The sequence below is a fragment of the Mauremys mutica genome, chromosome 7 (genome assembly GCF_020497125.1).
Source record: "Mauremys mutica isolate MM-2020 ecotype Southern chromosome 7, ASM2049712v1, whole genome shotgun sequence".
NCBI classification, from domain to species: domain Eukaryota; kingdom Metazoa; phylum Chordata; order Testudines; family Geoemydidae; genus Mauremys; species Mauremys mutica.
The window spans coordinates 107601819-107627251 of NC_059078.1; the positions used below are offsets into that span (position 1 = coordinate 107601819).

The following is a 25433-nucleotide window of genomic DNA, read 5'->3' on the forward strand; positions in this document are numbered from 1 at the left end:
GCATTTGAAAAAGGGTTAATTCTCAAGCATAGAGGAGTTTCTTTTTGCACAACTTTCATTCTGAAAACTGTATCAGCTCAGGAGGGAAATTGCTGAACTGTTCCTTCCATTGTAACTCAGATATGCGAATGATAGTGCTCTTAAAGACAAGTTGCTTTTTCCTCCTCAGTAAACTGAATGTAATTGAGATGCTGGGTGTGGCCCCTTTAAATGGCTCTAGGCTGTTTGGTTGCCAGGGACAACCTCCATAAATACCAGTGAAACATATGTGGTGTCTTAAAAAGCTAGGAGCAGAATGTGAAGGGGGAAGGTCTGTACTCAGGGCAGTGGATACAGGCTCAGCTCTGAGCTGACCTGTGTGTCAAGTAGTTCTGGAACTTAATACTTATTTCTTTATCTTCAATATTATTTTATCTTATTTGTAGTGAGACAGAAGAGAGGCACATTTGTCATTTACTGTGAAATATACTGTCTTCTAAATTCCTTTGATATGAAGTGGTATTAAGTAATGTGCATGTGTTTATCATAAATAAATAAAGCTAGTTTTGATGACAAAACACTGAGGACATAGAGGGATAGGGATCAGGGGCCCTAAGTGTCCCAGTGGTCCTCTAAGTGGTTCAGTAAAGTTGTATTACTGAAATCACCCTGACCCAGGGTGGATAAAAATAAATGATTTAAAAAAAAGTAAAATCAGATTTTTTAAATTTAAATCAGATTTTTGATAAAAATGCTTTTTGAGGAAAAAACCTCTCTAAAGATAGTTTTAATTAAGATACATTATAGCTCAAAAATACCTCATCGTGGAGTAGGGATTATAAATTCTAATTCTATTGTATGGGAGAATATATTCATGTAATGTTTAAGAAAAGTTTTGTAAATGAGTTCCAATAGTTCCTGGGTTAGGGATCCAACCTTATGGGGTTCCAGAGGCTTCTGTATAGATTATTTAGGTTAATCTTTCTATCTACCCACTGGGACTCAGTGTTTAGTCTAGAAGATACCATCAGAGATGCAATTCTCAAACTGTGGATTTGTCTCTCCAGAAGTAACATGCTTCTTAACAGCAAAAATGTATTAAAATAAATAATATATAGAGGTGAGAAATAACAGACCTCAACTCTATTGTCCCTCTGCAAATTTGTGTACACAGAGTCAATCCCTTACCTCTCTCTAAAAGTGCAAAGTTTCAAAAAGTTCAATGAATAGAAAGTTGTTGGGGGCAGAACAGATCTAGACAAAGAGAAGAAGTCTGGAGATAAATGTGAGAAGTGAGGGACATATGCTTGTTTTGTTAAAATATTATATGGTTGCTGTTGAAGAAAAAAACATCCAGCATACTTAACGTTGTTGTTTTAGTTCAATAGAAGAAAAAAACATCCAGCATACTTAACGTTGTTGTTTTAGTTAAATAAAACAATGTAAATGTCTGTCTGGTGATGTTCTCCTTTTAATTCAGCATGACAAGGAAATCCTCCAACTATTAATGATTAACCTGTTGAATTGGAGATAGTTCACCTCCCAATGACTTCATAAATATCTGCTTCAGTTACCTTTGGTAAATGAAATAACCAAACAATCATTCATTTTCTGATATAGATGTAAAACTAATCTGAAAAGTTTTTTCAAAATAAATCACTGTTTAAAAATGTATAGTGTGTACCTTCTAAAAATGAAACCTACATCTATTTCTGAATTGTGAAGAATACGTATTAAGGTTCTATCCAACACGAATACACTTTTATATAGAAAACCATGATTAAATCGAGTCTTCCTGACTAGTGATTTAAATCAATTTGATTTAAATCAAATCCACCCTGCTCTGCCCTTGCTAGTAAATACCCTGTGATGGTCTTTAAAAAACAAACAAACAAAAAAACCATGGGTCCAAGGCCCAGTGAGGATCTAGAAACTCATGATATAAGGATCCAGCTTTTCAATGATATGTAGCAATGTTTTCTGATACAATAATTTGTAAAATATTGGGTTTTAAATTTCAATTATTTGGATTACATTCTGCTGTGTTTGCTGCATCCTGTACTTTTATAATAATGTCTTGCGTAATGTTTGTCTCTTCTCCTGACCCTTCCAATACAATACTTAAAATACCTTCCCACTGCAGGAAGGAGTCCTTCCTCTCTTTCCCCTGTAAACACATTCACACTCCTGTAATAGATGTAAGGTTATTACCCCCAAATCATGAACCAATTCCTGATACAAGTGGGATGACTGCTCAGCCACCCTGCTACTAAAAGCCTCGGGGATAGTAGAGTTATTATAAAATTGTAACACACATGTACAATAGGGCAGAATTTAAAGTTGCTGTCAACAGGCAGGACTCAAGAGCAGGGAAGGTGGCTGGGTTAAATTGCCTACCATTACTTTGCATTAGTAAGAATTTATGAAGGAAGAATATCAAAATTACCTAACATTTTAGAAATCAAACTAACCATTTTGATCCATAATTATTTCCCCTTGACCAGGGAAGTGCTGGCTGAGGTTGTTGTGAGAGTCTCCTCATATCTTGTCAGCAAAGACTCCTGAGACTGATTCTCCACTGCCTTGTGCAGCTATTTACACCTGTGCAAAGTGGGTGTAAAACTGTCAAATCAGAATTGCACCCACTGGGCCAAGTTTCTGCAGGTGTAAATCAGTTGACACTGGCAGAGGATCTGACCCACTTTGCTAAAATGTAATTTACTACAGAAGATGCATGGCAATGGAGAATCAGTCACTTGCGCTCTCTAACGGCAAGAAAGAATGACATAAAAATAGGGCATCTTATGCCAGACTAATCATCAGCTGGTTTATGGCTTGAATTGGAGGTATGCACTACTGCTTGTGACAGTGACAAAAGTTATATCCATTTAAAATAAATGAACCATGTAATAAGGCTGGTGGCAATAGGTCTTATCCATCCTTCATACTCTAAAGGGCAGCTTAAGGGTCTAATTCAACTCCAGATGAAGTCATCAGAAGTCTTTCCTTAGACTTCAATGCAAGCTGGATCAGGCAGTAGGTCAGCAATGATTTAATAAGAAATAACACCATGTGAATGAATTTAGGGAAAACAGTGCTGTTATTGTTTCATTAAAACATGCTAAATAAAGATTCCTCAGAAATTAACTATATGTTTCTTTTATTAGATAACCTGTTCAAACCAAAGGAAAGGTTCATTTCGGAGAAGGAGATGCAGATGAGATCTAAAAGGTACAAAACATTTCGGTTTAGAATTCACTGGGATTCCCTGGGATCCAGTGCCAAGACTCTGCACTTCCTAATTAGCATCTTAATCTTGGGTGTGTGGTATCATAGAATCTCAGGGTTGGAAGGGACCTCAGGAGGTCATCTAGTCCAACCCCCTGCTCAAAGCAGGACCAAACCCAACTATATCATGCCTTGGTATATCATGCCTTGTGCAATATGCACAAACATGGGCAATGTTCTTCCCCATAAAATGGCTTAAGTGGATAGGAGCTGTAGCCCTACTTAGTGGATGGTGTGGACAGGGCCGGTGCAAGGATATTTTGCGCCCTAGGCGAAACTTCCACCTTGTGTCCCCCCCCCCCCACTCCCGGAGCATCACTTATTATAAACTTTCAAAAATGAATACTGCATAATGTGGCATCGTTCATTAGAATTAATACATATTCAGCTTGAAAATTTATTAATTTCAATATTTAGTCTACATATTTAATGAAAATAAATGAATAACCTGACAGGGTATGGGGCTGGCTGGCTTTGGGCACAGGGGTGCGGCAGGGACTGGATGGAGACAGGGGGTGTGGGGCTAGCTGGCTTCGGGCAGGGGGTGCGCGGCAGGGATTAGATGGAGACGGGGTGTGGGGCTAGCTGGCTTCGGGCAGGGGGGGTGCGGCAGGGGCTGGCTGGAGATGGGGTGTGGGGCTGGCTGGCTTTGGGCAGGGGGTGCGGCAGGGGCTGGCTGGAGACGGGGTGTGGGGCTGGCTGGCTTTGGGCAGGGGTGCGCGGTAGGGGTTGGCTGGAGACGGGGTGTGGGGCTGTCTGGCTTCGGGCAGGGGGATGCGGCAGGGGTTTGCTATAGATGGGAGTGTGGGGCTAGCTGGCTTTGGGCAGGGCAGGGGATGCGGAGCTGGTTGGAGATGGGGTGTGGGGTTGGCTGGAGACAGGGTGTGGGGCTGGCTTTGGGCAGGGGGGTTTGGCAGGGGCTGGCTGGAGACAGGGGGTGTGGGGCTGGCAGGAGGCTGGGGAGAGGGTGCGGCAGGGGTTGGCGGAGACAGGGGGTGTGGGGCTAGCTGGCTTTGGGCGAGAGGATGCGGCAGGGGCTGGCTGGAGACGGGGTATGGGGCTGACTGTGGGCAGGGCAGGGGGTGTGGGGCTAGCTGGCTTTGGGCGAGAGGGTGCGGCAGGGGCTGGCTGGAGACGGGGTGTGGGGCTGTCTGGCTTCGGGCAGGGGGGTGCAGCAGGGGTTGGCTATAGATGGGAGTGTGGGGCTGGCTGGCTTTGGGCAGGGTAGGGGATGCGGAGCTGGTTGGAGACAGGGTGTGGGGCTGGCTTTGGGCAGGGGGGTTTGGCAGGGGCTGGCTGGAGACGGGGGTGTGGGGCTGGCTGGAGGCTGGGGAGGGCGTGCGGCAGGGGTTGGCGGAGACGGGGTGTGGGGCTAGCTGGCTTTGGGCGAGAGGGTGTGGCAGGGGCTGGCTGGAGCCAGGGGGTGTGGGGCTGGCAGGAGGCTGGGGAGGGGGTGTGGCAGGGGTTGGCGGAGACAGGGGGTGTGGGGCTAGCTGGCTTTGGGCGAGAGGGTGCGGCAGGGGCTGGCTGGAGACGGGGTGTGGGGCTGACTGTGGGCAGGGCAGGGGGTGTGGGGCTAGCTGGCTTTGGGCGAGAGGGTGCGGCAGGGGCTGGCTGGAGACGGGGTGTGGGGCTGGCTGGCTTTGGGCAGGGCAGGGGATGCGGAGCTGGTTGGAGATGGGGTGTGGGGTTGGCTGGAGACGGGGTGTGGGGCTGGCTTTGGGCAAGGGGGTTTGGCAGGGGCTGGCTGGAGATGGGGGTGTGGGGCTGGCTGGAGGCTGGGGAGGGGGTGCGGCAGGGGTTGGCGGAGACAGGGGGTGTGGGGCTAGCTGGCTTTGGGCGAGAGGATGCGGCAGGGGCTGGCTGGAGACAGGGGGTGTGGGGCTAGCTGGCTTTGGGCGAGAGGATGCGGCAGGGGCTGGCTGGAGACGGGGTGTGGGGCTGGCTGGCTTTGGGCAGGGCAGGGGATGCGGAGCTGGTTGGAGATGGGGTGTGGGGTTGGCTGGAGACGGGGTGTGGGGCTGGCTTTGGGCGAGAGGATGCGGCAGGGGCTGGCTGGAGACGGGGTGTGGGGCTGGCAGGAGGCTGGGGAGGGGGTGCGGCAGGGGTTGGCGGAGACGGGGTGTGGGGCTAGCTGGCTTTGGGCGAGAGGGTGCGGCAGGGGCTGGCTGGAGACGGGGTGTGGGGCTGGCTGCGGGCAGGGTGGCGGGTACTAGGGCCGTCCCTAGATATTCTGGGGCCCTACGCAGCCCCCAGGTGGGGGGTGTGGTGCCCCAGGCCTCTGTGGGGGGGGGGAGCGGGGGGTGGCAAGGCCCCCTCAGGGGGGTGGGGCTGGCTTGGAGGGTAGGGGGGAACCACCCCCCAGCACTCCCCGGTGGCGCAGCTGGGGCCGGGTCTCTGCTTTCGCCCCCTCGCCCCCCCCCCTGCTGGTGAGTGCAGGCCTGGCCCTGCTGCAGAGCTCAGGGGAGTGGGGGCAGGGCGGGGCTGAGCAGGGGTGGGGGCCCTGGGGCAGAGCCAGAGCAGCAGGGAGCAGCACAGCACCCCTGGCGGCCAGAGGAGGAATGACATCACTGCCTGGCCGGCCGGAGCTGATCAAAGTCGCAGCACCCCCTCTCACAGCGGCAGGAAGAGGGTTACATGTTTAACCGGCACCGGGTGAGCATCCAGAACATTTTGGGCACTGCATTTTGGTGCCCTCAAATCTTGGCGCCCTAGGCGGCCGCCTAGTTTGCCTAGTGGTTACACCAGCCCTGGGTGTGGAGCTGTACTGTCCTAGCAGAAGCAACAGGAGGCCTTCTACTGCAGGGAGCAACAATGCTTCTGGGGACTCTCATGAGCACTGAAAGAGAGGGAGGAGAGAACACACCCTCTACTATCCCCCTTTATGGAGTGCAGCTTACACTGCCTTGGATGGACACCAGTTCTTCTGCCCAGTGTGTGTAGGTCTTGGTTCTGCCTCCTCCCACCCCTTTTTGGGGTATCTAGTGCCCTGGAGGTGATGGCAGGGAGCATCGCTGCGCTCAGAGAGCATAGGGAGTGCAATTATGGCTGGCCTCTGAGAAGGGGTATAATTTGGGAGGCTTCTGTCTTTACTTTGTGGCCTATAATGCTCCACTTGGTCTCACATATCTGATGGTCTTTAGTAATTTACTAAATGTTATTTCTTCAAATCTGTTTATTAACATTTTAGAGATTTGTGGTAATATTGTGCATACATTGTAGCCCTCAAAATATACCAGAAGTTTCAGCTCTGTAATACCTAATTTCACTTCTCACAATGAAGTTTGCACCACATCCTGCCGAATATTCCTTTGGGGCTCTTATTCTGCAGGCTGCTTTCTCCATCTTCTGCCATATCCATTATTATTCTTCATCTACCATAAACAATCCAGTGCATTTTCTTGTTAGCAGCAGGAGTTAATTTCTTAGGCCTTGTCTACACTACAGGACTATTTCGAATCTACTTAATTCGAATTTGTGGATTCGACCTTATGAAGTCGAATTTGTGTATCCATACTAAATACACTAATTCGAACTTCTGAGTCCACATTCACGGGGCCGGCGTCGACTTTCGAAGCGGTGCACTGTGGGAAGCTATCCCACAGTTCCCGCAGTCCCCGCTGCCCATTTGAATTCTGGGATTTCCCCCCAGTGCATGCTGGGGGAAAAAATGTGTCGAGGGTGGTTTTGGGTAACTGTCGTCATTGAACCGTCAATCACGCCCTCACTCCCTCCCTCCCTGAAAGCGCCTGCGGGCAATCTGTTCGTGCACTTTTCTGGTCAGTGAAAGCGTGGACGCCACAGCACTGCAAGCATGGAGCCCGCTGCGATCCTCGCCGTTTTCTCCTCCTCGCACTTTATCGTCCACCTCTTCCACATTCAGCTGCTGAGAAATTGGGCTACTTTTCAATGGTTCTGCAAGCACTGGGGGACCATAGGGGACGTTTTACCAACATGAACGTCAGATGGCCGGGCAAGGTTCCTGATGCATGTGTTCTCAGGAACTGTGGGCTGCTCAGACGCCTGCTGGAAGGTAGTTTCTTCCCGTACCACGAAATAACTGTTGTGGATGTGCATTTGCCTATAGTAATCCTCGGTGACCCAGCCTGCCCGCTAATGCACTTGCTCATGAAGCCCTATACAGGCGCCTGGGACAGCGACAAGGAACTCTTCAAATACCAGCGAGCAGCGAGCAGCGTGACCTGTGACTGTTCAGTTTCTTTACAGAGAAGCTGAACCTGCCCCTGTTTCTTTACCCAGTTACTGTTGACTCTCCTCTTCGGTTAAATACCCCGTTCTCCCCGTTTCCTCCACTTCCAAGACACGTGTAAAAATAAAATACATGTCACACTGTTACTGAGGAGAGGTTTCTTTATTCATGACTTTTCGTTAAAGGGTCGAAACTGGAACGCAGACTGCGGTGGGTAGAGTGTGCGCTGATGTAAAGACCGCCTCTAAACTTAAGGAATGACAGGCTCCTGCTCCTACAGCGGTCCGCATTGCCGGACTGCTTGTTTCAACGGAGCCTGCCATCCCTCCTTTTTGGGATTCTGTGTGCGGGCGGCTATGTGGCCTTGTGGCGGAGGAGGACGGATACAGATTCCTCTGCTGCGTGACTCAGCGGTCCACAACAAGGACCGCTGTATAAGATCTGTACCCGACCTCCCCCGCTAAAAAGTCACATCCCCACCGCCCACACAGAACCTGGAAACCACCTCCCATACCGACCACGGTGCCTGCTGACTGCACTGTGTGTGTTACCCGCTGCTGATCCGGCCCCGTGTCTGTACCCTGCGAAAGGTGCCTGTCCTATGCAATTAGCAACGCACTTCCCCACGCACCCCATTCAAACACAGTCTTCAGTGAGGAAACATGACGGAAACAGTACTTAACAGCAAAGTATTTTTATTACTTAAGTACACAGTTATGGGATGGGACTGGGATTGGGACTTGTTTGAGTCCGGAAGGGAAGGACTTATGCAAACGTAGGGTATGAGAGCTTTTGGTTACTTGAGCACTCTGCTGGGGTGCAGTGACAGTATTCACGGCCCAGGGCGGGCATCCTCCTGGTTATTTAGGGTGAGGGGGGTATGTGACTTTGTGGCGGGGGAGGGCGGTTGCAGAGATACTGCCGGGGGCTCTGTCCTGCAGCGGACCTGCAGAACATACACAAGTCGCCGGAGCGTGTCCGTTTGCTCCCTCAGTAGTACAAGCATTGCTTGAGTCGCCTGCTTGTGTTCCTCACGCCACCTCTCCTCCCATTCGCTGTGTGAGCGCTGGTACAGAGAGACTTTCTCCCTCCACTGCCTCTGCTGGTCCGCCTCGGCTAGGTAGCAGCCCACACATTCATCGAAAATCGTGTCCCTTGTCTTTTTCTTTCGCCGCCTAATCTTCGCCAGCCTCTGCGAGGTGGATGCTGTGGAAGGTCTGGAGACAGTGGAAGCTGTGAGATGGGAAACAGTTAGTTAATTCCTTGCAATGATACTTTTTTGCGAACAATTAACTGAGTCTAGGCTGTCTCTGTGAATTTTTTGTTGAGAACCCCTGTGCCTGCTGTTGCACAAATCATTTGCGCGGTGGATTCTGGGTAAATGTCGCCAGTCATTCCTTCCTCCGGGAAAGCAAGGGCAGACAATCATTTCGATCACGTTTTCCATGAAATGCCCTGGCACACGCCATAGCGTGGCAACAATGGACCCTATTTTGCCTTTTGTGTATGTCACCGTATGTGTACTGTATGCCGCTGATAGAGGCGGACCAGCAGCGCTACACAGCAGCATGCTTATGCTTTTGCATGACAGCAGCGATGCTTACCAGGCATACTGCACCGTCTACCATACCATGAACTGGTAAGAAGACGGTAATAAGATGGTCATGGTTACCTGTCCTTTTGCACTGCGCCATTTGGTGCTGTCATAAGTGCCCCTGGTCGATCAGCCAGGGGCGCAAAAGCAAAATTTGGGAATGACTCCCCGAGTCAATCCCTCCTTTTTGGGTATCTAAAAATAGAATCAGTCCTGCCTAGATTATGTGCAAGTGTACTAGAGAACCACTGTATCATACAACCAGAGACCACAGCTGCTCTCTGTCCAATCCTGCATAAATTTTGAGCTGAACGCTATTCACAGGGTGTGCTCCTGAAACAACCCCAGCTGTTCATTCCGTTCTTCCCCCAGCCTTCCTGGGTTCCAGTACCATTGTCCCCCCACTTGTGTGATGAAGTAATATAGAATGCATATAGACACAGGTAGTCGTTTGTGAGAAATGAGTGGAAGGAAGCCTCCAGCTGCAATGATAGTCCAGAGATGACATTAAGGGGTGTGGAGGAGGGAGCCACTCATCCCTCTGCTAGTCCAGGGGCAATTGAATCTTTTCTTTACAATGAAGGGTGGGGGCTGATGGATCTCAGCCCCCTGTTGCAATGATGAGGACGGTTACCAGCCATACTGCACCATCTACCATGAAAAATTAGCAACAGGCGGCCTTGACCGACCGGTCCCAAGCAAGTTGGTACGGTTGTCATGGTTACCAGCCCTTTTGCACTGCCCCATGTGCCAATAGGCTGATGATGAGGATGGATTTCCATCGTTTTGTACCATCAGCCATCCATAGCGTGGGGGGAGCAAGGATGTTGGTGTTGAGTGCTGCACCATCGCGTCTATCTGCAGCATTCAGTACAGATACGGTGACATGTAAAAGAGTCAACAGAGGATTGTTTTCCCTTTAACTTCTGGGGGTCGGGGGGGTGCGTAAATTGCCGAGCTATGCCCCGTCCCACCGCGGACACTGTGTTTGACCCTAGAAGCATTTGGAGATCAGCCAAGAATGCAAATGCTTTTCGGAGACAGCAGGAACTGTGGGATACCTTGCGTCCTCGTTCCCCCCTCCCTCCATGAGCGTCCATTTGATTCTTTGGCTTTCCGTTACGCTCGTCACGCAGCTGCGTGCTGAGTCTGTGCTATGCCGTCTGTCCGTTTATTTATTAAAAATACTTTGGACCAGGCGTAACGTAACATTTCTTCCCCTACTTAGATGCAGGAGTCTCCGAGCGAGATCACCGTGAGGACAGGCACTGAAGGAGATAGAGAGCGCATGCTGCGTGAAAGCTAGCACGAACCACGGACCTATGCAGCCGTGCTCTGGGAGGCAGTGCTCCCTGAATACCGCATGAAAGCCTCGCGCGGAAAAGTGTGCTATCACGGAGCACCCAATAAGGCAGCTCTCCCCAGGAACCTCCTGCTGATGCTTATCGATTAACGGCAGGAGAGCTTCGTGGCGTTCTCCCAGGAGGATTTCTGTTCTATCACCATATATACAGAGACCTCCTTTTCACACACTTCAGATTCCTGTTATATTAAGAATAAAAGTTAACATGGTTAAAGCACTTACCGACTGCTCCTACCCCTGATTCAGGATCCGGGTTCCTGGCCGGGGAGGGTTGGTAGGGGATCTCCGTGAGGGTGATGAAGAGATCCTGGCTGTCGGGGAAACCAGCGTTGTAAGCGCTGTCGCCTGCCTCGTCCTCCACAAACCCTTCCTCATCTTCCCCGTCCGTGAACATCGTCGAGGAACTGTCCGTCGACACTGTCCCATCATCAGAGTCCATGGTCACTGGTGGGGCAGTGGTGGCAGGCTCCGTAGCGTCCGTTGGCCGCTTTGATTTTTTGGTAGCCTTGCCTGGGGTCCTTGATTTTCACGCGGCGCTGCGTTGCATGACGGCTGTATCCTCAGTCTGTATCATGGCTTTGGAGACCTTCTCGTAGGTCTTTGCATTCCGTTCGTTGGAGCGCAGCTCCGAAAGCACAGACTCCTCGCCCCACACACCGATCAGATCCAAGAGTTCCCGGTCAGTCTATGCCGGGTCCCTCTTTCTATTCAGAGATTACATGAACTCCTCTGCTGGAGAGCTCTGCATTGCTGCCGGTGCTGCGGAGCTCGCCCCGATGTGCAACCAGAACGTCAGATTCAAACCGCCCAGACAGGAAAATGAATTCAAATTTTCGCGGGTCATTTCCTGTGTGGCTGGGCAGAGAATCCAAGCTCGGGCTGCTGTCCAGAGCGTCAACAGAGTGGTGCAGTGTGGGATAGCTCCCGGAGCTACTAAGTTCGATTTCCATCCACACCTAGCCTAATTCGAACTAGCCATGTCGAATTTAGCGTTACTCCACCTGCCGGGGTGGAGTACCAAATTCGAACTAAAGAGCCCTCTAGTTCGAATTAAATGGCTTCCTGGTGTGGACGGTTGAGCGGTTAGTTCGAATTAACGCTGCTAAATTCGAATTAAAGTCCTAGTGTAGACCAGGCCTTAGGTAAGCACTGAATGTGAATAAGGAATCTTTTTTCTCCAGTAGTGAGAACTGTCTTTCTGCAGAGGAGTATAGGTCAAGATTTTTAATAATGACTAGTGATTTTGAAGGCCCAACTTGAGGCACCTTAAAAGGACCTGATTTTCACCAAGCACTCACTCATTCATCCTCTGAAAATCGGGCCTCTTTAAGGTGGATTAAGTTGTGCACCCAAAAACTGAAGGCAGAGTCACTAATTTTTTTAAATCTTGACCACAGCACAGATCCTAGCAAAGACTGCAATTTATTAGATACTTAGGGGTCTGATCTTCCATTGCCTTGCACTTTATATAGTCATTTACAACAATGAAAAATGCAAAGTGATGTCAAGGAGTTTTTCTAAATGTACCCTAATGTCACAGAGATCAGAATCTGTCCCACTGTCCTTAAAAATAAAACACTACTCATAATTATAAGCCAGAATAGGCGGCTATATGGACTCTATAGTGCAAAATAGGTTGAGGGGGAAAAGGAAAGCTTTATAGTCCACTAAACTAATTAAATCTGAATACTTGTGATTTAGATCAGAATACACACAAAGAGGAGAATTGCTAAGTAACAAGATATTTGTTAGAGGGCCTAATCTTGCTCCCACTTGAGTCAATGGGAATTTTGCCACTGACTGCAACGGGAAAAGGATCAGACCCAACATTAATTTTATGATTGTAACCAAGAACTGCAATTACATTAAGAATTGACAATTTTGTTTTCTGGTGAAAGGATCACAGTGAGAAAAACTTATCAGTTCATATAATCATCATTTTATTTTTCTTACACATTTTTTAGTAATCACTGAAGGTTATTGCTTGGAATCTGTAGTGTGATATATCTACAACAAGCTTATGGGCCAGATTCTTGTCTCAGTTACACTGCTATAAATCTAGATGATCTCCACTGAGCTCAGTGAAGTTACTCTAGAATTGCACAGACGTAGCTGAAATAACCTGGCCCTCTACTTTCATTTGATCATTTCAGAATAAAGACAATTTCTCAAGTTTCTCAGTTCAAAATCTTTCATTGTGATACCAGTGCTATTGCTAATAGATACCTGTATGAAATCTAATTCAGATATTTACAAATGCATAATACCACCAGTGATCGCCTAGAAGAATTTTTTCCACTTTGAAAAATTAAGTTAGTGGTGACACTGTAGAATGATATGTTAAAATTTATATTCTGAATTTATGCCAGGATTTATAATAACTTGCCTGAAGTGAAAAAGAAAGAAGAAGAAAAACAGAAACGAATCATCATACAGAGCAACAGACTACGGGTGGAGGTCTTCAAAAAGGTAATGGTTCCATTGTGAATAGGCCTAATTTGATTATAACTGTGCCCTACTGCACTAAAATCATACCTCTGGTCCCATAACCCCCAAGTAAATCCACTTACCTATGTATTTTATGCATTTCTATACAATCTTTAATGTATTTATCCTCATACCACCTTTGTGAGGTAGGGAAGTGCTATTATTTCCATTATACAGACTGGAAACTGAAACACAGTGGTTATGTCTACACTGCAACAAAACACACATGGCTGGCCCATGTCATTTGCCTCAGGCTTGTATGGCTCAGGCTAGAGGCCTATAAAATTACAGTGTTGATGTTTGGGCTCAGGGACCCTGTGTGGGGGTGGGGGTCCAGGAGCCCAGGCTCCAGCCTGAGCCCGAACATTTACATTGTAGTGTTTTAACCTTGCAGCTCAAGCCCAAGTCAGCTGACACAGGACAGTCACAGGTGTTTTGTTGCAGTGTAGACATACCCTGAGAGACTAAGACCAGCTCCTCAAAGGAGAAATCAATGGGAGTTAGACTCCTAAACCCAGGTCTTCAAAATGTATTTAAGTGACTTGCCCAAGATCACACATGGAAGTGAACCTGGGTCTCTGATTTCCATGCCAGTGCCCTAACCACTGGACCATTCCATTTCACCATTGTAGTCCAATACTACTGGTCACACCCTTTTCTCCCCTGGATGGTGGGCTCAAAGGGAAACCCTATCTCTACACCCCTGTCTAAAGCATCTGGATCCCATCTCTGGCTAGTAGAAGGAAATGCAAGAGAGGAGGAAAAATTAGTGCAGTTACAAAACAAAGCAAAAAGAGGAAGAAAAACTAAAACAATGCAATATACACGTTAAATGATAATAAAAATGAGTACATTTATGAAATAATGAAACCAAACTCCTTACCTCCTCAACAGCCACTAGTCAAAGATGTCAGAGTTCATTATCCCAAGCCTCCAGGTCCAGAGTTGCTCTGGCAGGCATTTATGTGGAAACTGGTGACTCTCTGCCATGAATTTGAAAAAGCAAGGATTTAGCAGGGTATAGCCTCATGATTCATGTTGATTAGGGTGACCAGATGTCCCAATTTTATAGTGACAGTCGTGATTGTTGGGTCTTTTTCTTTTATAGGCTCCTATTATCCCCCACTCCCTGTCCTGATTTTTCACATTTGCTGTCTGGTCACCTTAGTGTTGATGCCTCTGTCCTGCACAGAGATCAAGTATCCAATGGGATAAATGAAAAATATCAGGAGGTGCAAATAGAGATTATATGCCATAGACATCCCAACCTGTTCCAGGGAGCTTTGCTAGGAACCATGGGATAGATAGATGCAACACTCCAAAAGACCTAAAATGTTTGTGAGCACTGCTGCATGTGGACATGGTGCAATGGGAGAACCAGAGACAAAAAGGTTAGTACAGATATGTGCAGAGTTGTATCTTTCAGTTCTCTACCCCCAGCTATTTTGACACTAGAACTTTTCAAACATGAGGAGTCATGAGAATTTTTTATAATAGGAAGATATTGTTTATTCACTGCTGTCATACTCAAATATCAACAGTTTTACATACACACAGAATGCCTGTTAAGGAGAGACTGAACCAGGAACATATGTGGCTGAAGGGTGAAAGTTTCAAGTGACTGAAGTCAGTAGATTAGAATGGAAACTGTTAATGCAACCCTTAATTATAGTGGTCACTGTGGCTTCTTCTGTATGTCCCAACCACGCATCTAAATTGTGACCTAAAGGTTTGTTCTTATTTTTACCCACTAGCAACTACTGGACCAGCTTCTTCAAAGAAATACGGAGTGACAAAGGAGACCATTGGATCTTGAATGTCTTTGACTATTAGATAAGACATAAAATTTAGCATTATCTTAATTACCTGGAGACATCTTTCTTACCTTCAACTATCTATGTAAAGGAAGATAATTTGTACTTCAGTAGGATTTGAATGAAACTTCCAAATAACCAAGAGAGAATCTATAAATGAGCAAACTGCTTTAGGACTATCATCTTATAGTTGGTTTACCCAGAGAAAATAATTTTAAGAAACTTTTATGCAAACATTGGATTACAATGGTATTTATTTTCACCTTTTAAATATATATGCCGTTTTAGCAATAGAACTGGGTTTTCAAGACATAGGAAACTTATTTTTCCAAAGTATTCTACTCATTGATTTCCTGAGAGTAAAATCCTAGAAAAATGAATATCATTATTTGTTATGTTTAGAAACTAGCTGAAATGGCATTACCACAATCATATGAGCAGCAGTTTTAAATTAATGGTTAATGCACCAAAAGGGACCAATATTTTAGTGCTCTGAAGGAGTTCATTCCTGTTTATGTACTGAACCCAAATAGCAGGGTTACCTTGTAGAAAGCAATATTTAGAACCTCAGTAATAATAATGTTCTTCACTATAACATATAATTCTGTTTGCTTCTATGAGCATAAAGTATTTATAGAAATGGCATATTAAGAAGTGGTGCAGACCCATGCAGTGGTTTCCACCAAGAAATACGTGTGTGTAAAGATTACATAATTAAAAACATCTGTAATGTTTCCTCCAATAATATTTAAATCTTTATTTGTACATTTTGGAAGTAAAATCTACCAATTTTCATATCAAATGGAATAAACAAATGTAATAATCCAAATGCGATCTTTTTTATATTATTTCAAAGCATTTACAAAATCATGGCTTAGTATTAATAAAGAGGTCTTCATTGTGTCATAAATCCTACTGTGAGAACAAACTATCTATTAGGATTATTATACATTTATTGGGCAAAATTCTCATCTTAAGTACACCAATGTAAATCAGAAGTAACTCCATTAACTTCAGTGAAGTAAACTGCTGATTTGTATTCATGTGAAGGAGATCAGAATTTGACCCTTAGCTTCTAAACTCCTAATTTAGATTGAGATTTGGGACCAGATTTTTTTTAAAAGCATCCTCCTTTTTCGCAAGAGCATTTATTTGTATAGGCCATTTAGATATCCTCCAGCCTTGCTCATGTGGAGCAGTAGTAACTTACTTCACAAGCAGTCTCATTGCAATCTATGGAATTAACTGAAGTAAGTTACTTACTACTCATTATGAGCAAGGGTAAAGGAGTCTGGCCTTCAATGCACCCAGGAGCTTAATCTCCCACTGACTGAATCCACGTAAAATATCTTTCAAACTGTTCTTTCCTAGTTCTCTCATGCCAATTCTGTTCAGAGAGTTTCCAGGGGTGAAATCTTAATCATATTGAAGTCAATGGCAAAATTTCCATTAACTTTAATAGGATCAGAATTTCAAACCTAGATTTTTTCACCCTTGTGATCATAAGGTCTTAAATACACTGCTATGTGATGTGTTGGTTTGACTTTTTGCACACACACCCCATGGAGTTAATTTGCCAATTTTGCAAATTGCTTAAATTTACTGAATTTTTAAAAACATCAATTAAAGTTCACTCATCATTTTGTTTTATGGAAGTCTAGATTCCCCAAATGTTTTTATTTTCTCCAAGAGTAATTTCCTAAATCTAAAGGATAAATATGTAGCAGTTTGTAATGAAAATTCTATCAGAGAAATGAGTTTTGGAGCAGAGTTAATGAACAAGATGCCTAGGGCAAGTCATTGGCTGGGAACATTTGATATGATATAAAGCCATGCTTTAAGACAACAAAAATAATCTCTGTGGCAGACCTAATTTCTCATTTCTAATCTTGTGAGAACAAAATATCCTACATTATATCCAAACAGTTCTGACACCCACTTCAGTTCTACAGTTAGGTTATTGTAGTAAGTCGTAGGCCTTCAGGGAAAAATGCTACTTCTTGATGAAGTTTCAAACCACCTGAAAAAGCCTTATAGGTTTAGAGTCTTTGCAACCAAACAATAAAGTTTAGAATTACAGCCACAGTTCCATTTTAAACTTGCACACACTTTACAATGAAAGAGAAATTTTGCCATTTGATATTATTTAACATGGAAAATTCACAGGCCTGATTCCAATATCAATAGTTATACACTAGTATAGTTCCACTGACTTAAACAGAATTAACCGGTGCCTAAGTCTGTATGCCCAAACCCTTATAACTTAAGTAAGGACACTCATATTTAGATATTATGATTTGAATATTAGATATTATTTGTTCCTCATAGGGCTGGGGATGAGGGATTTGGGGTGCAGAGGGGGCTCTGGGCTGGGACTGAGGGGTTCGGAGGGTGAGAGGGTGCTCTGGGCTGAGGGGTTTGGAGGGCAGGAGGGGGATCAGCGCTGAGGCAGGGGGTTCAGGCACGGGAAGGGGTAATGGATCCAGTCTCTGGGCAGCGCTTACCTCAGGCAGCTCCTGGAAGCAGCAGCATGTCCCCACTCTGGCTCCTACGAGAAGGCATGTCCAGGCAGCTCTGTGCGCTACCCTTTCCACAGGCACCACCCCCGCAGCTCCCATTGGCTGAACCACAGTCAATGGGAGCTGTGGAGCTGAGACTTGGGGTGGAGGCAGTGTGCAGAGCCCCCTGGCTGCCCCTACATGTAGGAGCCGAAGGGGGGACATGCCGCTGCTTCTGGGAGCCTTGCAGAACCACACAGGCAGGTCCTGGTTTGGAAGAACAGAAGCTTCGTGCTGAGTTAATGATGCTAGCCCTTTTGCTAGTCACTTGGGAATGGAAAGGGCATATGAAAGGCTAAAGAAAAAATTATGTTGGCTGAATATTCAAAATGAGGTAAAGGAATACTGCAAGCCTTGTGACTTATGTCAAAAGCAGAAAAAGCATGTAGGTCTCTGCAAGGCTCCTTTGCATCCTTTACTGTTAGTCAAGAAAGCATTTATCAGGGTTACTATGGATATCATAGGCCATTACCCAGGCCAGCCCAAAGAAGAAAAAGATTTATATTAGAGGTGGTGGATTTTGCCAACAGGTATCTAGAAGCAGTTGCTCTGTCAAACGTGGAAGCTGAAACAGTTGGTAAGGCACTATTTATTATATTTAGCACCGTAGGTTTTCCAAAGGAGATCTTATCAGATCATGGGTCAAATTTCACATCTCAGCTATTTGGTGAGTTATGGAGGATGTGTGTAGGGGGTTAAACAGCTGAAGTCTGCCCCATATCACCCAGAAACAAATGGATTAGTTGAGAGGTGCAACTGGACCCTAACATTTCTGCTAAGAATGCATGCAAGCAAGAGGGAAAGTGATTGGGATGTAATGTTACCCTCTCTCTTGTTTGCTTATTGGGAGGTTCTCCGAGAGTCCACCAGTTTTGCCCCATTTGGCATCCTATAGGGGAGAAAGGTCAGAAGCCTCCTGGATTGCTTAAGGGATTCCTGGGAGAGTGGCACTGAAATAGAAGGAAAAGCCATTGTAAACATGATATGCTGTGCAGAGCACTGAGACAGCCCCTTTATTGATTTGATGACTGAATGTCATAGTGATACTCCCCTGGAGAGCATGGATTTATATGAAATGTTAACCGGGACTGAAGAGAGATTATGACTGTGCTGAAAATTCACCCTTAGATATTTTCCAGCAGGCCAGGCTCACAAAATGATCCTAAATGGTCCATAACATTGCAGGCCTACAGCCTTTGCACCCAGCAAAGCATACCAAACAACTGATAAAATGCAGCAGCAAGTTTGTAAGGAAATAGCAAGCATGTTGGAAATGGGAATAATTACAGAGTCAAAACAGTCCCAGGGCTTCTCCAGTAGCTATGGTCCCCAAAGAGGATAGGACCATAAAATTTTGTGTTGATTACAGAAAGCTTAACATTGGCACAGTTCCTGATGCATACTTTTATGTCCAGAATCAATTACGTGCTAGATGCTTTAGGCAGGGCAAAGTTCCTAAGCACCCTGGATTTAATAAAAGGGTATTAGAAATCCCCTTAGACAGTGAAGCACAGAAAAAATAATCCACCTTCATTACTAATTCAAGACTTTGAGTTTAAAGTGTTACCTTTTGGATTAATTAATGCAGGAGTCATATTTCAGAGGCTTGTTAATCAAATATAAGTCAGGTTATAGGACTTCACTCAGGCCAGCATTGATGATATTGTAATCTTTAGCAATGCCTGGCAAGATCATAAAGAAATGGAGCCAAAGAGACTCAGAAAAAGTGTAAAATAGGAGGGAAAACTCCTTAATCTAGGTCACTGGGTAGGAAGAAGCTAGATTTGCCCAGATCCATTAAAAGTAGAATCCACTGTTAACTGGTCTGTACCACAAACCAAAGTGCAAGTTCAGTCTTTTATAGGGTTGGCTAATTACCACAAGCTTGGGGAAGGTTGCAGCAACATGTTTGCAATTACAGCCCTGTCACCAGCTCCTGCTGTGATCTGCTGCTCCTGACTGGCCCTCTTTAGTTTGCCCATGCTCAAGGCAGTTCTTGGACTCTCCCCTCTAACTGAGTCCAGCAGTCTGCATCAGTCTCTGAGCTATGTATATAGAAGCAGTCTAGAGCAGGGATGTTACCCCTTTGTTGTCCCGCATTTCTGCCTTCTCTTCCTTTGCTGTACTCTCTCCTATAGGGCAGGCCTCCTTTCCTCTATTGGCTGCAGCTGTGGGTGCCTGCCTCCTTGACTGGCAGCTGCATAGAGGTGTGGTTTGTAAACAGGAGAGGCTCTCCTCCCCCTTCTATCTATGCTCAGTTTGGGGGTTGTAGACCCCATTAGAAGCCCTCTTCAAAAAGACCTCTGACAAGGTCTTTTTGGTCTACAGCCTGTCAGGGGGGCTTTAATAAAGTGAAAAGAATTCTGTCAGAGAAATTGGCCTTAGGCAGTCCAAACTTTGATAACGTATTTGAACTCTGTACTGGTGCCTCTAATGCAGGCCTGGGGGCCATGTTAATGCAAGCAGGCAAAGGCAATAAAAAGCATCCTTTTGTTTTCTGAAGTAAAAAAAAGTGATTCCTACTGAACAACATTACTCTGCCAGAGAAAGAGAATGTTATGCACTTGTGTGGTCTGTCAGGCAGGTAAGGCCTTACCTATTCAATAGGAAGATCAGAGTCCAAACAGACCACTTTCCACCGGTTTTTAATTTTCACATTATTCAGAAAGGGGTCAAAATTAAGGATGCACAATGTTTTAGGTGTGCAGGATATAAAGGCTCTGATGTTGGCACCAACACTTTTATCTGAAAAGAATACATCAGTTAGGGCCAAAATCATTACACCACAGGACACCAAGGGTATTCCGGGCATATATTTCAAACTAATAATTTCTTGTATGGGTCTGTGCAAGACAATAGTTACTTACTAGAATTTACTTAGCTAGTCTGATATACCAGTACTCTCTGCATAAAAGGACTTGCTATTAATTTTGTTGCTTACTTGAGTATCTGAGATTTGGTTACATTACTCTAATGAATTCTGCTATGGAACCAATTTACAAGGAAAACAAAATAGCAAAGGGGAAGAATCTTTCTGGTGACTATTCATAGGAAGCCGTTACATGCTATATCATCAGTAATCACAGGAACACCAGGGCTGAAGATCAGCAAGCTTGTCCATTGCATAAAGATGTTTGACCTCTATGACTTCAATAACAAATAAAACCTTCCACTTATTCTGATAGAGTGGGTAATCATGTGTGATTTCCCACCTACTTGTTCACTGATAGAATAGATAGTTACACATGTATCTCAATGTACAATACGTCATCTCTCATGTAATATATCAAGTGATGTAACATGAGTCTATATAAGAGAGACAAGATTGGTCCATTAAAAGATATTGCCTCATTCACCTTGTCTCTCATATCCTGGGACCAACACTGCTACAACAACACTGCAAATAAGCCTGCATAGTTCACTACTCAATAAGCTTGTTGTTGACTTCTCTTAAGGCAGATTGAATGCTTTTGAGGTGGATTTTGAGAGGGATTTTTCCTCTGTTGCTCTCTGTCTTGACTTGTTTGTGGTTCATAAACAGACCAGGAGGTTTCTCAGATAGCAGCCACCTTTAGAAGTGTTGGTTTAAATATTAAAGGCCATTGTCGCATTTGGCACTCTTCAGTTTGAAAACTGACAAAATAAGATGCAAGAGCTATGCTTTAATGTTTGGTACAAGGGCAAAAATCAGCATAAAATTAGACATGCAAAATCTCTCAACTATATTCCTATTTATGGACTAACAAAAATTAAGCCAAATTCTGCCTTTTGACATAAATATGCAACTATCATTAACATTACTGGGAGCTGATTGAGAAGGTTGAGGAAACAACTATGGGGTCATCCATTTTGGATCTGACCAACAGGGATGAATTAATTGCAGACATAAAGATAGTCAGGAACTTGGGAGGAAGTGATCATAATCTGATAGAATTAAAGATCCTATGGAAAGGAGGATATGAGAACAGCAAAACAAGGGCACTGCACTTCAGAAAGGCAGATTTCAACTGGCTCAGAGAAACAGTAGGCAACGGCCCATGGAAAGACCAATTAGAAAGAAAAGGAGTAGAAGGGGACTGGCAGCTCTTAAAAGATGTAATACTAGAGGTTCAACATCACACTATTCTGACACAGAAGAAAGATAAGAAGAGCCACAGGAGGCCAATGTGGCTGCACAAAGAGCTTTTTAGCTATCTAAAAACCAAAAGGGATACATACAGGAAATGAAAGGAGGAGCAGGTCACCAAGGGAGTATACATGGGAATAGCATGAGCATGTAGGCAGGGCCGGTGCAAGGATATTTTGCACCCTATGCGAAACTTCCACCTTGCACCCCCTCACACCTTTTTCTCCCTCCCAGAGCATCGCTTATTATAAACTTTCAAAAATGAATACAGTGGAGTCACATCTTACACGGGGGTTTCGTTCTAAGGTCAGTGCGTAAGAGGAAAATCGCGTATAGTAAAAATTACCATAAAGTACAGTACACATAGTATACACTGTATACACTAGAACAGGGGTCCTTAACCTTTGGTCCTCACATGCCAAAGGTGGCACGTGAGCCGATTTTTTTTTAAGGCAGTCTGCGGGTCCCGGCCATCGCTGAGTCCGCTGCCGGCCTGGGGTTCTGTTCACTGAGCCGGCAGTGGACTGAGCGGGGCCGGCATATGCTGAGCGGGCCAGCGGCCGGGACACCGGCTGGCAGGAGCCTGCAGACGGACACCACCCCCCCCCCAGACCGGCAGACTGGCCAATGGGAGCTGCGGAGTTGGCACTCAGGGCAGGGGCAGTGCATGGAGATTCCTTGGTCCCCCCACCCCCCCATGGGTCACAGGGATGGTGCCTGCCGCTTCTGGGAGTGGCATGGGCAAGGGCAGGCAGGAAGCCTGCCTTAGCTCCACTGTGCTGCCAGACTGTTAGCGCTCAAAATCTCCTGGTTTGGCTGCAGTAGCCTCCAGGAAATATGGCCTGATTCTGGGAGACTCCCGGCAAAACCAGGAGGGTTGACAACCCTAGGTTCTTCAAATATGTCAGATAAAAAGAAAGATCAAGGATGTTGTGGGTCCGCTACTCAATGGAGAAGGTGACCTGATAATGGAAGATGGTAGGAAGGCAGAACTGCTCAATGCCTTCTTTGCTTCAGTCTTCTTGCAAAAAACAACATATAATTGGATGACTAGTGAAGTTACCATAGATAATAAAGGGGAAGGGATGCAGATTGGGATAAGTAAAAAACATGTCAGACATCTTCTGACCAATTTGAATGAATTCAAATCAGCGGCACTGGATGCTATTCACCTAAGGGTACTGAAGGAATTAGCTGAAGAAATCTCGGAGTCTCTGGCAATAATATTTACAAACTCATGGATGACATGAGGGGGTCCCAAAAGACTGGAGAAGAGCTACTGTACTGCTCATCTTTAAAAGGCGGGGAAAGGAGGAGCTGGGGAACTACAGACCAGTCAGCCTGACTTCCATACCTGGGAAGCTACTAGAGCAATGAATAAAACATTAAATTTGTGAATACATGGAGGATGACGGAGTCGTCATTAGCAGCCAGCATGGATTTACCAAGAACAAATCATGCCAAACCAGCCTGATTTCCTTCTGTGACAGGGTAACTGATTTGGTGGATAGGGGGAATGCTGTAGACATAATATACCTGGACTTCAGCGAGGCTTTTGATACAGTCCCATTGGACATTCTGATAAGTAAGCTGGAGAAATGCGGGTTTGGAGGGAGGTCTCAAGTGGGTTTCCACAAGGAGCTGTTCTGTGTCTGGTGTTGTTTAACATCTTTATTAATGACCTGGATGTAGGCATAGAGAACATACTGATCAAGTTTGCAGATGAGATAAAGCTAGGGTGGGGTTGTCAGTACTGTGGAGAATAGAGCTACAATTCAGAGGAATCTTGATAAATTGGAGAACTGGGCTATAGACAACAAAATGAAATTCAACAAAGACAAATGTAAGGTACTATACTTAAGGAAGAAAAACCAAATGCACAAATGCAGAATGAGGGATAACTGGCTTGGCAGCAGCACTGCTGAGAAGGATCTGGGAGTTGTGGTGGATCACAGCCTCAACATGAGTCAGCAGTGCAATGCTGTTGCAAAAAAAGCAAGTGCAATTTTAGGTTGCATTAACAGAGGCATAGCATGCAAGTCACAGGAGGTGACAGTACCGCTCTACTCGGCGCTGGTTAGGCCTCAGCTGGAGTATTGTGTCCAATTTTGGTCACTAATGTATAGAAAGGATGTAGAGAAACTGGAAAGGATCCAGAGGCAAGAGACAAAGATGATCAAAGGGATGGAATAAAAGCCATATGAACAAAGGCTGAAGGAACTGGGGATGTTTAGTTTGGAAAAGAGATTAAGTGGAGACATGATAGCTGTCTTCAAATACTTGAAAGGCTGCCATAAAAAAAAGATAAAGTTGTTCTCTTTTGCCACAGAGGGCAGGACATGAGGCAATGGATTCAAACTACAGCATAGCAAATTTAGATTAAATCTCATGAAAAACTTCCTAACTGTAAGAATAGTAGGACAATAGAACAGACTGCCTCAGGAGGTTGTGGAAGCTTATTCACTGGATGTTTTCAAAAGGAAACTGGATAGCCATCTGTCTTGGATGGTTTAGATGCAACAAATCCTGCATCTTGGCAGGTTAGCCCAGATGACCCTTGTAGTTCCTTCTAATCCTATGATTCTGAAATTTGGCCCTATGGGACTATTTTCCTGATGGGCAAGGGATTGTCACATGCCACTATTCCTGGTTAGTGTTAATGGGCCAAATTCTACTCTCAGTGATACCTGAGGTGTTGCATCCATATCCCTAACAGTATGATTTAGCCCAGAGAGTGTCACCTGTACAAATATCCTTCATATTGATGGGAGAATACACATTTTTAATACTGAAATAATTGTTCAATGAGTCCTGCAAAATATTTGTAGAGTATGGTGCATAAGGGAAGATAGGATTTACCTTCATAACACAACCTTGCCTTTTTGTATAGCTTTGACATTCTTTCTAAAAAAGAGAAGCCTATTTTGGTTGTCTGTCAGGCAGCACTACTAGCTGACAATGGAATAACACTTTGTAAGTGAAAATCCTTTACCAACCAAACCTACTGGAAATGTTCCGTGTTTTAGGAGATCATGACTCCAGCCCCCCATCTGCTTGGCTATGACAAGATGGTTGAAAGAAGTATACCAAGTGGAACCACCACTTGTTCTATACTGGGGGAAAAACAAATCCTATTTCTCAAGAATCTTGAATCTCTTTTTCACTAGTTCTGTTTGGTTCTTTACCAAAGCTGTAGGAGGTAGAATTGCTCGATATCCATTTTAGATGTCCTACAAAATCAGATAATGATATGTATCATCTGCCTACCAGATGAAGAATGAGAAGAGAAGGAAATGTACAGATGTGCTCATCGTACATGCAATTATATAAAACACTAAATAGAATTGTTCTACGTTTAGTATAGAAAAACCTTTATCTGTCATGTTGGGGGAATGGTGGGTGCTGGTTAGTCTAAAATTCCAGTTAACTAAGATTTATACTTACCAATGTAGGGAGGGAGTTTGGGTGCGGGAGGGAGTGCGGGGCACGGGCTCTGGGAGGGAGTTTGGGTGTGGGAGGGGGTTTGGGGTAGAGGTTTGGGGTGTGGGAGGGGTTTCAGGGTGCTGGATCCGGGCAATGCTCACCTCAGGTGGCTCCCTGCAAGCAGCAACATGTCCCTGGTACTCCTAGGCAGAGGCACAGTTAGGCAGCTCTGCATACTGCCTCTGCCCGCAGGTGCCAGCCCCACAGCTCCCATTGGCCACTCCAACTCGACTTTTAATTGCCCGGTCAGTGGTGCTGACTGGAACTGCCAGGGTCCCTTTTCGACCGGGTGGTCTGGTCAAAAGCCAGACACCTGGCAACCCTATTGAAGATTTGTATTGGGAGATATCAGAAATGCTGGTTTCAAGAGCCTTCTGGTTGGTAAAGTGCCAGATAATGCAGCTTTTACTGTAACTAGGGAAGCAAAATAAATTACTTGTTGATATCCCTATTTCTCTTATAGGAACAAGAAAAATGAATCCACTAATTACAGAGGCCTTTTGCAGTTTATAAATGAAAAGACACATTTAT

General features: G+C 45.2%; 1 protein-coding gene across 6 annotated transcripts in view; it reads left to right on the forward strand.

Annotated features, from left to right (window-relative positions):
* C7H10orf90 (chromosome 7 C10orf90 homolog) overlaps positions 1-15555 on the forward strand; it is a 169161-nt gene extending 153606 nt beyond the window's left edge. For all 6 annotated transcript variants that reach the window (XM_045023697.1, XM_045023698.1, XM_045023699.1 and 3 more), the window contains 3 exons: positions 3147-3210; positions 12804-12903; positions 14676-15555. In XM_045023697.1, the coding sequence (XP_044879632.1) occupies positions 3147-3210; positions 12804-12903; positions 14676-14714 (203 nt within the window). In that variant the 3' untranslated portion in view covers positions 14715-15555. The remainder of the gene's footprint in view (positions 1-3146; positions 3211-12803; positions 12904-14675) is intronic.
* Positions 15556-25433: the final 9878 nt, after the last annotated feature.